Below are 13,495 nucleotides of genomic sequence, written 5' to 3'. Positions count from 1 at the left end.
GGCCAGTTGAAGGGGAGGCGTTAGACTTAAACCCAGCAGATTATTATATAACGGAGTTAGAGTCCCTGCTGCTGTGTGCTTCTGAACCAGTCAGGCTTTAGTACTCGTCCACTGGTCAGAGAATGTTGACTCTGCTTCCTGTATCCTCATGTGACATGATTTGCTGTCTCTTCTGTTTCTGTTGCTGCTAATGCTGCCGTCCTCCTCCTTTATTATGTGCCGCCACTGTAGTTGGGTTGGCAGCTGAACTAAAATCCTCAGCCCGAGGGACTGAAATCTATTCACAGAACATAGGCAGCTTGAGCAGCGGTAGTGAAAGTTTCCCTATTCCAGTGTGCCTCCTTTGTGACCTAGAGAGACCCCTGGGGATCAGAGGGGGGTTCCGCTTTCATGGTCCACTCAGACCTTGTTCTCTCTGCTGAGAATGTCAAAAGTGGGTCACAGTTATGAGGGTGAATTTTGGGACGTTGACCCCTGTTCAGCAATCTGTGTGGGCCAGAAATACTGGTGACTTGTATGTGAATGTCACAAACATCATGTGTGTCCTACATATTGGATTTGTATGAGATCATTTACTGGCTTGTAAGTGAACTAATATGAAAGTGGCCCTTTATGTGTGTGTGTGGACTGTAATATCTGATCTATAGGGTGCCATTTGCTTCTGTATCTGGGTATATGAAGCGGATGGGAAAAAGTTCCTTGAGATCACCCAAGTTATGTCATACAGACTACTAAAGAGCTCTTAGATGGACTTCTTAAAATCATAGAATCATAGAAATGTAGAGCTGGAAGGGAGTTCAAGAGGTCATCTAGTCTCACATTGAGGCAGACAAGTGTTCGTCTGACCTGTTGTTAAAAACCTCCAATGATGGGGTATCCACAACCTCCCAAGGTAACCAGTGCTTAACTCTCCTTAAAGTTAGTAAGTTTTCCTAATATCTAACCTGAATCTCCCTTGCTGCAAACCAAGCTGATTGCTTCTTATCCGACCCTCCGTGGACGTGGAGAACGATTGTTCGCCAACTTCTTTATAACAATGTTTTACATATTTGAAGACTGTTATCTCTAAACCAAACATGCCCATTTCTTTCAACCTTTCCTCACAGGTCATGTTTTCTAAGTCTCTTATCGTTTTTGTTGCTCTCCTCTGGATTTTGTCCAATTTGCTCACTGCTTTCTTAAGTCTAGTGTCCAGAGCTGGCCACAATACCCCAGCTGAGGCCTCACCAGTTAGGCACAGGTATAAAACTGAGAAAGAAGTCCAGGCAGAGAGTTCCCTGTGGTTTGATGAAGCTACAAGCACGGTTTCCATCCCATGGAATCTATTTCCCAGAGGTATATCGGGTGTAATTAAGAGAGGTGTCTTAGGCCTGGTTTACACTGGTGGGGGGAATCGATCTAAGATATGCAACTTCAGCTACGAGAATAGCGTAGCTGAAGTCGACGTATCTTAGATCGACTTAGAATTACTTACTTCACATTCTCGCGGCGCGGGATCGACAGCTGCAGCTCCCCCATCGCCTTGCTTCTGCCTCTCGCCGAGCTGGAGTTCAGCAGTCGACAGGAGAGTGATCGGGGATCGATTTATCGCATCTACATTACACACGATAAATCAATCCCCGATAGATGGATCACTACCCGCCGATCCGGCGGGTAGTGTAGACATACCCTAACGCACAATTTTCCCTTTTGCATTTTCAGGAGCAGATGCCAGTTCAGGTCCTTTGTGTTTGTAAACAACTCGGGTCATTGAGCTACTGGTGTCAGATTTGGGCTAAAACATCCTTGAAATGAATCCTGTAGCACAAGAGAGCCCAGCATTTGTGATGCTGAAGGCCTGATGGGCAGCTTGTCGGGAGCCTGAGTGAGGCCTGTACCTGCTTTGCAGATGCATTTACATAAATATTTCTGAGCAGGAGTATGTGCCTGTAACCATACTTTCCTGCACTCTTATCTTCCTGGATGAATTAAATTTGCTCATTGTATGCTTTTCACTAACAACGCTGATCTGTACATTGATTAGCATTGTCCTCACTTTGGGGTCATAACACCAGGGCAGCTGCAGGCCACATTCTGGGCTCTTACACTATTTTTATCTCGACTTAAATACCAGGAGCCAGGACAGACATTCATTCATCATTGACTTCAGTTGAGTTATCCCAGGGATGAATTTGGTTTCAGAATTTACCAGCCCTAACCAGACTTGCAGTAAGTCCAGGAGCTTCTGTTTATCAGACCAGTATTTAACTTCTTACAACTAGTTAGAGGTTCTCCTTCCATTCATCACAGGCAGTAAAAACTGGCACCCGTGTAGCGCTGGTGACATACCCCTGGCCTCTGTGAGCAGAAGTGCCCAGTAGTTCTAATGCTGGAGTACCTGCTCAAACAATTAGTCATCAGGTCACCGGGATCGAATTTCCTTTTGCATTCTGTGCCAGGGCCATCCTGTTGGTTCTGGCTGCAAACCAGGCAGCAAATTGGAGCAAAAGAATTGCAAACAAAGGGCTTTTATTTATTAGTTCTTAATGTTGTTTGGTTTAAGTGAATCAGTCTGAAATGGTTGGTAACTCAGGTTTAAAATCATTTACATCAGTGGATTTCTGCTGATGGGTGTTTGCCCTTACATCTTCCTTTTAAAAAAAAAAATGTCGATAATGTTATTTTCCCAATATAGCTTATATTAGAGGAGGCCAGAATCAAGGTTGGCACCCAAACACCCCCTTGCTTTGAGGATGTCCAGATCCCAACTTCATCACTTTGATCTCTGTAACAGGCTGAATCCAAATGCTGCGTATGAATGTTCTGTGACCTTAGGAGAGTCCAGATGATATGTGAAACTCCTTCCAAGCCGTTGAGTTTCACATGCTTTCCAGCCAAAGTGCCCCCATCTCACAGAAAGGGATGGAAACCTAGTCCTAGTTTTTGAGCATGATCCAAATGTTGCCTTCAGTTTTTCTAGATCAGTGGTTCTCAAAGTTTTCTATTGGTGACCACTTTCACGCAGCAAACCTCTGAGTGCAACCCCCCCTTATACATTAAAAACACTTTTTTATATTTAGCACTATTATAGATGATGGAGGCGAAGCGGGTCTTGGGGTGGAGGCTGACAGCTTGCGACCCCCCCACGTAATAACCTTGCTACCCCCAGAGGGGTCATGACCCCCAGTTTGAGAACTCCTGCTCCAGATGCTGGAGTGTACTGAACCACCAAGTCCTTGGACCAGTCTGTGGTCCGATTGGGTTTATGCTTTGCTTATAACTGCTGCTGAGAAATGAACCAGGATTCTCAACATTTGTAGGCAGCAGCTGTAATAGAGGAGTAAAAGGGAGGCTTCTTTCCCTCCTCTGCCTCAGCCGGTAGGAACCACGCTGAGCTGCCCTCAGCTGGAATTTGCTCTTTGCATATTTTACACTGCCTGCTGCAGATACTCTTCCTTCTGAGTTTTGTATCCCCTCCCTGACATGCACTGGGCCAAAAGTCTGCTTTCAGTTACTCTACTGCAAGCCTGGTTGATTCTAAAGCAGGTCTGTGCCGGTTTATCTGAGCACAGAATTGGGCCTGAATACTTTTCTGTGAGTGGGTTGGTGGGAGGAAATATCCTGTATCGTGTCTGACAGCGAGCATGCATGTTGGAACGGGACAAACGTTCTTTCAGAATCTGGAAGAACATTTTATTCCCCCACCTCCTTCCCCACTTGCCCCACTAAGCAACTTAACTAATGCAAAAAGCTTTTGTTTTTAACGGAGGAAAACGGCCATGAAGTGGAACTGAGCTTTCAGCTTTGTGTATGTGAAAAGGAAAGTTTAGCTGTGTGTGTTGGAAGATTGCTTGGCTTGGGGGCTTTGTTTTTTGTTTTGTTTATCTTTTATTTAGTTATTCCCTAAGGGGAATAGTTTTATCAGTGGTGTTTGTCTCTCTTACAAAAGGGAAATCCCCTATTAAATGTAGGTTGATGTGGGTTTCTGTTTTTGTTTAATTTGACTACTCTTCCCACGTTGAGTGCTGGCCAATGTACTATGGGGATAGGAGTCATCAAAGGACTAGGTGGACAATAGAGGAATTTTATTACATTTTAAATAAAGCGAGCGATGTGATGTATGGATTTTTATGGTGGATGAAGACCAGTATTAGATGTTTTGGGGTTCATTACTGACTCAGGGCCAAATTCTGCTCTGTTTTAGAATCCGCAGTAACTAAAATGCTTCAGTGGAATTACATCAATGGCATAGTATTACATTATTTATATTGTGGTAGCCCCTAGAGGCCCCAACTGAGAGCAGGGACCCATTGTAGTGGACTCTGTACACAGAGATAATGAGAGATGGTCCCAGTCTAAACAGAGACCTAGACAGGAGAAGCATCTTGCCCAAGGTCATACAGCAAATCAGTGTCAGAGCCAGGAATAGAACCGAGGTTTTCTGACTCATAGTCCAGAGCCGACTCCCTTGGACCACACTGCTCCTGTAGTACAGAGATTATCATGTCTAGCGTCAGGAGGTGAAGATGCCAATCCTGCTAGAATAAGCAAGTGCTCAAATTCCACTTGCTCAAAATCCCCATTTTCTGGGATTATGAACCTCCTTTATATCCATCCTGTTTTGACACTGCTGTTTTGGGGAAAGTAGTAATAAAATGGGGATACTGGTGTGCAGAGTAAATATCTTCATTGAGTCAGACATCTTACATACATACAAGGCCTCATGCTTCATAGTACAAGCCAACCGCTAGTTTCTCCTTGGACAGTTGTGTTTGACAATTGTGGATGTTTCTTGCATCTTCCTCTGAAGTATTTGGTACCAGCCACTGTCAGAGACAGGATAGCAGAATAGATGTATCACTGCTCTGATACAGCCTGGTAATTCCTTTGTTCCTAAATATTTGTAGTGTATCAGAGGGGTAGCTGTGTTAGTCTGGATCTGTAAAAGCAGCAGAGTCCTGTGGCGCCTTATAGACTAACAGACGTATTGGGGCATGAGCTTTCATGCGTGAATACCCACTTCGTCAGACTGCATCCAAAGAAGTGGGTATTCACCCACGAAAGCTCATGCTCCAATATGTCTGTTAGTCTATAAGGCGCCACAGGACTCTTTGCTGCTTTTAAGTATTTGTAGATCATTAAGAGGGAGCAGGGGTCACTGGTACACAGATGCAGTCAATGGACCAGATTCGTGACTGCAATCACTCATGAAAACTTGAGGGCAGTGGATTATCTGCCCATTTCAAAGGAGTGAGTTGGTTTTCTGGATGTTTGATTTAAAGCTGGGAGGTGTCGAGATGCCAAGTCAATCTGTTTGTATAAATAAATTTCAGTTGTGCCGTATTTGCACTATGAAAGCCAGAGACCTGGAATGTATTTCATGAGGTTTATTTTGCCAGTCAGGACACACACATTTTGTCTGGTGTTGTCAAAACACATGGCCACACGCATGTCCAAGTTAAGTTAAAGGGCCGACTATAATGCACAATGGCAAAGAAGTGTAGTTTATGAGCCTTACTCTCTTCTCTGGACAGTTTCACATCAGTCTGTGGGTTTCAGTTGAATTCCTCCTCACTGAGGGCTTTATGCAGCTCCCATTGAAGTCAGTGGCCAACCTGCCATTGACTTCAGTGTTGCTGGATCACACCCTCACACAGCTGTAAATCAGAAGGTTCTCCAGCCCAACAAATCCATTCTGTCCTGAACTCACTCCAGGGAGGCCAATTTGAACCACATGCCCACTGTTGATATTACACAGTCTTTGAATGTGCTGGATCACATCTGTGTGAATTCGAAGAGAGGCATGCCTGAGTCTGTAGGGTTTGCCTGTCTCTCATATACAGGATGTCCTTAGGGAGATGAGGCTGAAATGATTTTTTTTATGCTGGATACCCTCATTGTCTCTGCTGTCTCTGGGCCTGATCCTGCACCCATTGAAATCCATAGGAGTTCATCATTGCAGCTTTAACAGTTGCAGGATGGGGTCCTTTTAAAGACATTCAACAGCCCCTTTGCCTGTTTATAAATGAAAAAGGAAGAATTGGACGGATGTGCTGTGGATTGAATTCTGCTGCTGTAAATGAAGCTTCAGCAGTTTCTTTCTAGAAGTATATAGGCATACAGAGCTTGGAGGATAAAACACACCGGGGAAAGGGTTCTCTAGAAATGCACTGTTTTGAGGGCTCAGTGCAAAGGGCCTACTTAAAATTGTGTGACGTCATATGGAGGCAAGGACCAGGGCTTCTCTTTTCTTAAGTTTCCTTGTTTTGTTTTTTTTCTCACGATGAAATGTTAAGAACAAGCTTCTGGGAGGCAAGGGGTTAAAATAGATGCGTTTCATGTTTATTAATGCCAAGACTCCAGATTTGCAACCAGGGTTCGTTCAGAGGTATTTAGATCTGAGGTTTTGCTTTGGACCTGTCTTTAGTTCAGGGTATAAGATAATAGCTACGGGGGCCAAAAGGTATTCTCTGTCCCAGCCAATATATACGTTATTGCACAACTAGCTAGGCCTGTTGTGAAAGGGTTTTTATCATCCTCTGAAGAACCAGGGATCAGGCCACTACCCAAGGCAAGATGCCGATCTTTATGGTCTGTTGGTCTTGTCTGGTATGGGAAGTTCTGTGTAACAATAAAGGCAGTCAGGCACAGCCTTCCAGTTTGGCGGGGAGGGGGAGGAGGGTGTCAAATCTTGGGAGGAGGAATTGGGCCAGGACATTTGCAGTCCCACTGCTTGAGACAGTAGGAGAAGGATTATCTAGCGGTATGTGTCTTTTAAGAACATAAGAGCGGCCAGACTGGGTTAGAGCAAACAAAGGTCCATCTAGCCCAGTATCCTGTCTTCTGTCAGTGGCCAATGCCAGGTGCCCCAGAGGGAATGAACAGAACAGGTAATCATCAAGTGATCCATCCCCTGTCGCCCATTCCCAGCTTCTGGCAAACAGAAGCTAGGGACACCATCCCTGCCCATCCTGGCTAATAGCCATTGATGGACCTATCCTCCATGAACTTATCTAGTTCTTTTTTGAACCCTGTTTCTGCCAGAATGCCTGGTCTCACTGCTGCTGGGGAGAGCAGGCTGGTTGATTTGTTGTGGAATGTGTGCAGGACCCTAAAAATCGAGGGTTAGCAAGCAGTCCCTTCAGTTTCTTGTGCTGAAGGTCTGGTTCTGAAGGCAGCTCATGTTGTATTTTAATAATCTATGCTTGAATAAAGGGGAAATGTAGGGAGAGAGAAGCATGATCCAGTGGCTAGATTGCAGGACTGGGAATCAAGAGACCTAACCTCTATTCCTCACTCTGCACTGACATACTGCATGGCCCCGGGCAAGCCATTTCATCTCCCTGGGCCTCAGTTTCCCCATCAGGAAAAGCGGGTGGGGGGGATACTGATACTTACCAATTTTGTAAAAAGACCTAAAGATGGAAAATACGGTGTCAGGGAAAAGTGCTTCACTGTTGGCGCTTTTTGTTTTCTTTTACAGAAGAAAATGAAAAGCACGAAAAGCTCCGCCTAGAAAGAGAACAGGAGCAGAAGAAGGCCAGCGTACAAAAGGTTAACAATGCCTTTCACCCAGAGGACCCAAGGAACGAAATCCCAGCAGTGCCCATCTCGCCCCCTGCACCAGCTCCTCCTCCTCCTCTGCCGCCACCCCTAGCAGCCCCCCTATCAGTCATTCCCATCCCCGTGGTCACTAGCTCACCTCAGCAAGCAGCCCAAACCACTCTGTCCCCTCCGCTCATACAACGCCACCAGCCTCTCATAAGCACTCCCAGCATCAGCAAGGAAGTGTCATCAGTTGCACCTGTTATACAGAGACCATCTGGCCCACTTCTTCCAGACGTCAAGGCTGCTACGCCCCCTTCAGGTAGCCCCAAGCAGTTACCGCAGTATGCAGCTCCAGTACTGGCCATCTCTCAGCATCACCTGGTTCAGCAGCCAATACAGCCCCAGCCTCAACCACATCAACCTCTGCAGCAGCACCAGGCACCGCCTCAGCAGCTCAATGCTCTTAAGCTGGCCCCGGCAGAAGATGCCAAACCAAATGAGCAGAAGAAGAGACCTGGAGGGTGAGTCCCCAGAAACTTATAAACCGTTGTACAAATACGTCATGTTGCCGCAATGTAGGATCTTTGGAGAGCTTGTGGGGGAAAGGAAATGGAGGAGGAATGGGATCTTTGAATACTGCATCAAACCCGAGACACCGCTGCTTTGTGGAGGGTTCTCCAACCCTGTCCACAGTCAGATCACAACCATGCAGACTCCATGAGCGTTTGAATACATTTGTTGGCGGTGTGATTTTAGCTTGGCTTTCTCTGACCAGAAGGCAGGTTTTTGTCTGACCCCCGCACTACATTATATAACAGTTCGCTAGACTACCTCTCTGATCTGGAACAGTGCTCAGGCAAAAAACCTGTCCCTGATGGCCAGGGAAACCATGCAGGGACCCTGTTAGCAACAACTCTGTTTAAACGTGTCATTACAGTATCCCAGTGCAGACAGCATCGTAATTATTTCTTTGTGCAATGATCATTTTAAATTCTAAATTAAATGAAAGGTGAGTACACGGGCACCGTCCTTCACAGAGAAGGAATGCCCTGGCTGTGATGTGCAGAAAGTAACAGAGCAAACATGCTCACATTTAGCTCTGGTGGATGAGGTCTTTGTGGTTGGCATCTTAGTTCAAGAATTAAAGGGGAACCTTGTTGAGACAAAATTATACAATCCTGGCCTGGAGAGATCACTTTTACCTTTAAGGGGTAGTGACGGCATTCAGTCCCTATTGTCCATTCAGCCTTCCATGCCTCTGCTGAAAACAAGGATGCCAGATGTGATGGTGGCCTTTTTGGTGTGTATGGCTGTTCACCAAGAACTGGGTTGGTACCAAGCAACAAAAAGTGGCATTGTCTTTTGCTCATTACCAAACTGAGCTGGATTTGTACCTCTCTAGTCAAGAGGTTCAAAGCTTCATAGTCCATTGTTTACATCCTATGCTCGCCAGTCCCCTCTGCATTAGTTCTCAGCATTGCTCTAATGCGACTGGTAAAACAACAAGAATGGAGGGCTGTGAATTCTGCTCATTTGTGGAGAGAGGGTGCCTGGCATTGCTGAAGAATATCCTCCAGCCCTTGGCTGACTAAGGAGTGATATTGACTCTCTGCCAAGGGGGAATCTCATCTTGTTCTCCTCAGCCAAAGGATAATGGCTGCAGTATGGTGCCTTGAGAGCAGGGGAGGGCTATAAGGTGTAAGAGAAGATTAAAGAATCCATAGTATCTTTTGGGGATGCAGAGGTTTCTGTCCTCTACCTGCTTTCCTGGGAAGAGGGATAGAAAAGAGTCTAAACAGGAAGCGGTGAAGAGGATGGCATTTTTTCTCCTCAAAATACGATTATAATTCCAGCTAGAAAGGTTATGATCTTTATCGCTTGATTAACGAAAATGCCAGTTGCTACCAGGATTGCTGGTGAAAAAGAGATTGCTCGTACAGATGGCTAGTTAGACACGTAACTGGCCCTTTGTGTTCATGCAAGTCCATAGTCTATGCAATTCCAGTGATTACGCTTCCTTAATAAGTGAGCAATTGGGTGCCTGATTTTTGGGAACAGGCCCTAAGTGTTTCTTTCTGTTTTGTAAAACTAGCTCTGTTTTTGTGGAACGGGAAAAGTGCTGCTTCAAAACGGATCACCAAAGCCCCAGTCCCTGGGTCAGTCTGTAGGACTCTGCTTGTTGTAAGCAGCCATCTCCAGACTTGCACCCATTATTCCTGGAGGGTTCTAACAATGTGCAACACACTTGACAATTTGGCTTCAAACATGATGTGCTTGTTTCCAGGGCAACAGGACTATTAAGTTTTGCACTCCATACCAGGCGTGCCTGGATCTAAGAGCCTGTACCATACGCTGAGCAAGCCACCTTGTAAATGCTACCCTGTTTAATGCATGTGGGTCAGACACCTCATGGTCTGTGCTGTTGTCTCTCCAGAGCTGCTTGTCCAGACACACGTATATGGAGAGATATTTTATTCGGCTCATAAACGTTTCATGGGAAAAGGCCCTTGGCTATTTATTTTTAATTGATTGAATAGTTTTAGCCCTTATTTAAAAAAATGACCCCACTTGCAGCATATTTTTAATTAAAGGTAAATAATTTTGTAGAGACTTTATGGACGATACTAGAGCTCTCTCCCTGTCTAATAATATATCATAGAATCTGAACACCTGAGCTAAGTTGTAGTGAGGTGGAGGTGACATTTGTGAATTCATTCTGAAAGAAGTTTTTCTCTGTTTTTATAAAAATCTGGAGCACCTGGCCCCTTACTGTCTTTGTTGGACAGTGACTGGAGAATTCTGTTTTCCTTGATTATATTATTTCATATTTATATTTGGTTACATTATTTCAGTTACAGCAGAAAACGAAAAGCTTTAAAGTACGCCTGCCAAGTACCATATGTTTTAGTTTATAATTGCAGAACTCCCACTCTGACTGGTGGGTGGGCATGGATTAGAAATGGGCCTGAAGTCTGGCTCCAAATACTCTGTCAAAGCTTGGATATATCACTATAGTGATTAGTGCTGTATACATACCCAAAATTCACACTAATGTAAATACCTCTGAGCTTTGCATCTTGCCCCCTCTTTAATGTATATACCTAATATACTAACTGGAACCTATGTCTACCTAGTATACAGTATATACATTATATATTGTGTATGTGTATGAGATATATGTGTGTGTTTATAGTATATTATGTACATATATAGTATAGATCATATATATAATAGGTCTATACTATATTTACAAATAATACATTATAAATACTTCTAATTTCTGAACACTTTTCAAACGTTCTTTACAATCTCCCCCTATATCTCAGATGCACACACTGCTGAAAACTCAAGCTGAATGGACATAGTTCTAAACCTGACACTGAGTTTATCTTTGTTCTGTTTGGGTTGCAGGGTTGGGACCAGGGAAGTACATAATAAATTGGAGAAGAACAGGTGCGTAGAAAGCCAGATTTTTGTTTATTGTAACACCCTTTCTTTTGCTTGTAGTCTATAAATACTCGTTTTTCTAGAAAGACTTGAACGAAATTTGTAGCAACTTTAATTAATCCTATATTACCCGGCTTCCTTTTAGCTGACTTTTGTCTCTGTTGCTTCCTAATATGTTTTGCTTACTACCTAATTGCATTACAATAACCTTGCAAAGCCCTGATCCAGCAAAGCACATCAGCACATGCATATTATTATTGTTGCTTATCATTGTATTAAAGAAGTACTTAGAGGCCTCACCTGAGATCAGGGCCCCACTGTACTGCAAATAAATAGTAAGAAACAATCCCTGTCCCAAAGGTCTTACAATCTAAATAGGTAAGTGGTGAGAGGGAAAACAGAGGCACAAAGAGTTGACAGGATTTACCTAGGATCACACAACACTTCATTGGCATAATTGGGAATAGCATCCCGGTCTCATACGCTCCAGTCCAGTGATCTACCCACTGGAACACGCTGGCTCAGTTTTAAGAGTGCAAGTAATCCCGCTGACTGCAACTCACCGGTTTAAATGCTTTGCTGGATCGGGCCCCAAATTAAATCCTAATCCTCAATCAAATCACCTTTTTGGTTTATGGTCCTTCAAACTGACGTGCAACTCCTGTTGTTTCTTCAGACGTGCACATTTGAAAGAATGCTTTGAGACGTTAAAACGCAACATCCCCAGTGTCGATGACAAGAAGACCTCAAACCTCAGCGTTCTAAGGAGTGCCTTGCGATACATCCAGGTATGGCCTTCTTGCAACTGATTGTTACTCCTGGCTGCGGATTCGAGAATGCTTTACTTGATGGAGCAAAAATCCAGTATTACGTTTTTATAAAGTTTATTGTTTTCATCTTTGGTTGAATTCTTTTGGTTTCAATGCTTACAAAGGTAAAAGGAACAGGGAAAGTCTCCTTAATTGATAGTTGTCATTCGTAACTTGCAAAATTTTCAGCATCTTTGGATCTGCTAGGACTACCTTGTGTAATCCAAACTCCTGTTGTCGGAAACTCCTAGTTAACCAAAAGTCATTCATGCCCATGAGAGCAATCCATTTTGGATCATATTTCACTCTGGTGCAGTGGGTCACCCGGAGGATTGTGTAGCACTTAAACCTGATTTTACGGGGCTTCAAAAGGGACGTAAGTGGTCTATAACCCAGGCGCTGGTCCTCTGCACCCCTCGTGCATTTTTCTCCCTGTGTGCCTAAAACATTAGTCGTTTTTGTGACGGTTTTGAATTTCTCTAAAATTTGTGGGGGAAAAGAGGGCTGTACTGAATATATGATGTGCTCTATGGCAGGAATCTTGAGCTACGGGCCTGGAAGCTAAGAGTGGTTGTAATGCAGGAGTCGTCAATGAGAGATTAAGGATAAAATTCAGCCCTCGTGTAAGGAGGCCCGACTCTTGTTGAAATCGGTGCACAAGTTTTTCGTGATTATCTATAGCTAAGTGTGGCCCTGTCAGTGGTGAAGGCTGGACGCCTTGTTCATATGCATTGCTCTGTAGATCCCCAACACCTTTTCCTTCTTTAACGTTTGTCAGAGTGGTTAAAAAGGAATTCCCAACACGGTGCTCTGTGATTGGAATGTTACTGTAAGCGTGAGTTAAAACTAGCTTTGTTATTTAAGATGGGTGTTTCCTAAATATCTGTACATGTGGTATCTTACTGCTGACTTTCAGAGGTGCTGAGCACCCACAGCTCCCAGGGATTTCACCTGGAGATCCAAGTGCCCAGCAATTACTCGCCAACTCTCAGGATGAGACGATGACTCATCCCTTGGCTTTCTTATCAGCTTTGCTCAATTGTTTGTTTGTTTGTTTGTTTGTTTGTGGTTTGCCAGGAGGGCTGCCTTCAGTGGGGGAGATGTGGGGGTGTGGAAGCCAGCAAAATGTCAATGGGAACCAGCACCTAAAGGCTGTGTAAACAAAAGGAGCAGAGCTGTGTTCCCGAGAAAGGTCATTTCTGGAGACACAGCTGTTTTGCAGCTAATGGGCACCGGAAAAGTCGTGAGTCTTTCGTCTGATTTCCAAAGCAGGTTGCTGTCAGTAAGGAGCTGAGCTTCCATTCTCGCTAACGGAGACAGAGAGAGCTGATCGCCTACTCTCACATCTGGGAGTCGAGTCCGGAGTCACGATGTCACGAACAGAGACGTCTCTGGCATTGTTAGCTGACACTCTGTGAATATTGATACAAGTGCAGATCTAGCCCCGGGCAGACTGTTCACAAGCAGAATTTCTATGCTGTGCCTCTGGAATGCAACTTAAAATTCTCCTGAGGATGTCATTGGGAATGACTGGTTCTCTCTGTCTCTGTAGTCTGGATCCATCGTAAAATGCCTTGAGGGTTAGGAACAGTGCAGACTGCAGCACCACACTGTAAACAAATGTGCAATCAGATCTGTAAATTGCTAAGATTTAAGCTCTTGCACTAATTATAACAGAGCGTTTTCCTGATGATGGAGCTGTTTGTAAGAGG

General features: G+C 44.4%; 1 protein-coding gene across 2 annotated transcripts in view; it reads left to right on the top strand.

Annotated features, from left to right (window-relative positions):
• Positions 1-13,495, top strand: part of MNT (MAX network transcriptional repressor) — a 68,083-nt gene that overhangs the window by 18,079 nt on the left and 36,509 nt on the right. Inside the window, exons 2-4 of one of the 2 annotated variants that reach the window (XM_054008604.1) lie at positions 7,463-8,048; positions 10,939-10,980; positions 11,651-11,762. In XM_054008604.1, the coding sequence (XP_053864579.1) occupies positions 7,463-8,048; positions 10,939-10,980; positions 11,651-11,762 (740 nt within the window). The remainder of the gene's footprint in view (positions 1-7,462; positions 8,049-10,938; positions 10,981-11,650; positions 11,763-13,495) is intronic. The other variant, XM_054008605.1, reaches the window with a different exon arrangement.

Source organism: Malaclemys terrapin, chromosome 18 (genome assembly GCF_027887155.1).
Source record: "Malaclemys terrapin pileata isolate rMalTer1 chromosome 18, rMalTer1.hap1, whole genome shotgun sequence".
In the NCBI taxonomy this organism is placed as follows: Eukaryota; Metazoa; Chordata; order Testudines; family Emydidae; genus Malaclemys; species Malaclemys terrapin.
Note: the sequence above shows the minus strand (reverse complement) of the source record. Positions and strands in the feature narration are given on the sequence as shown.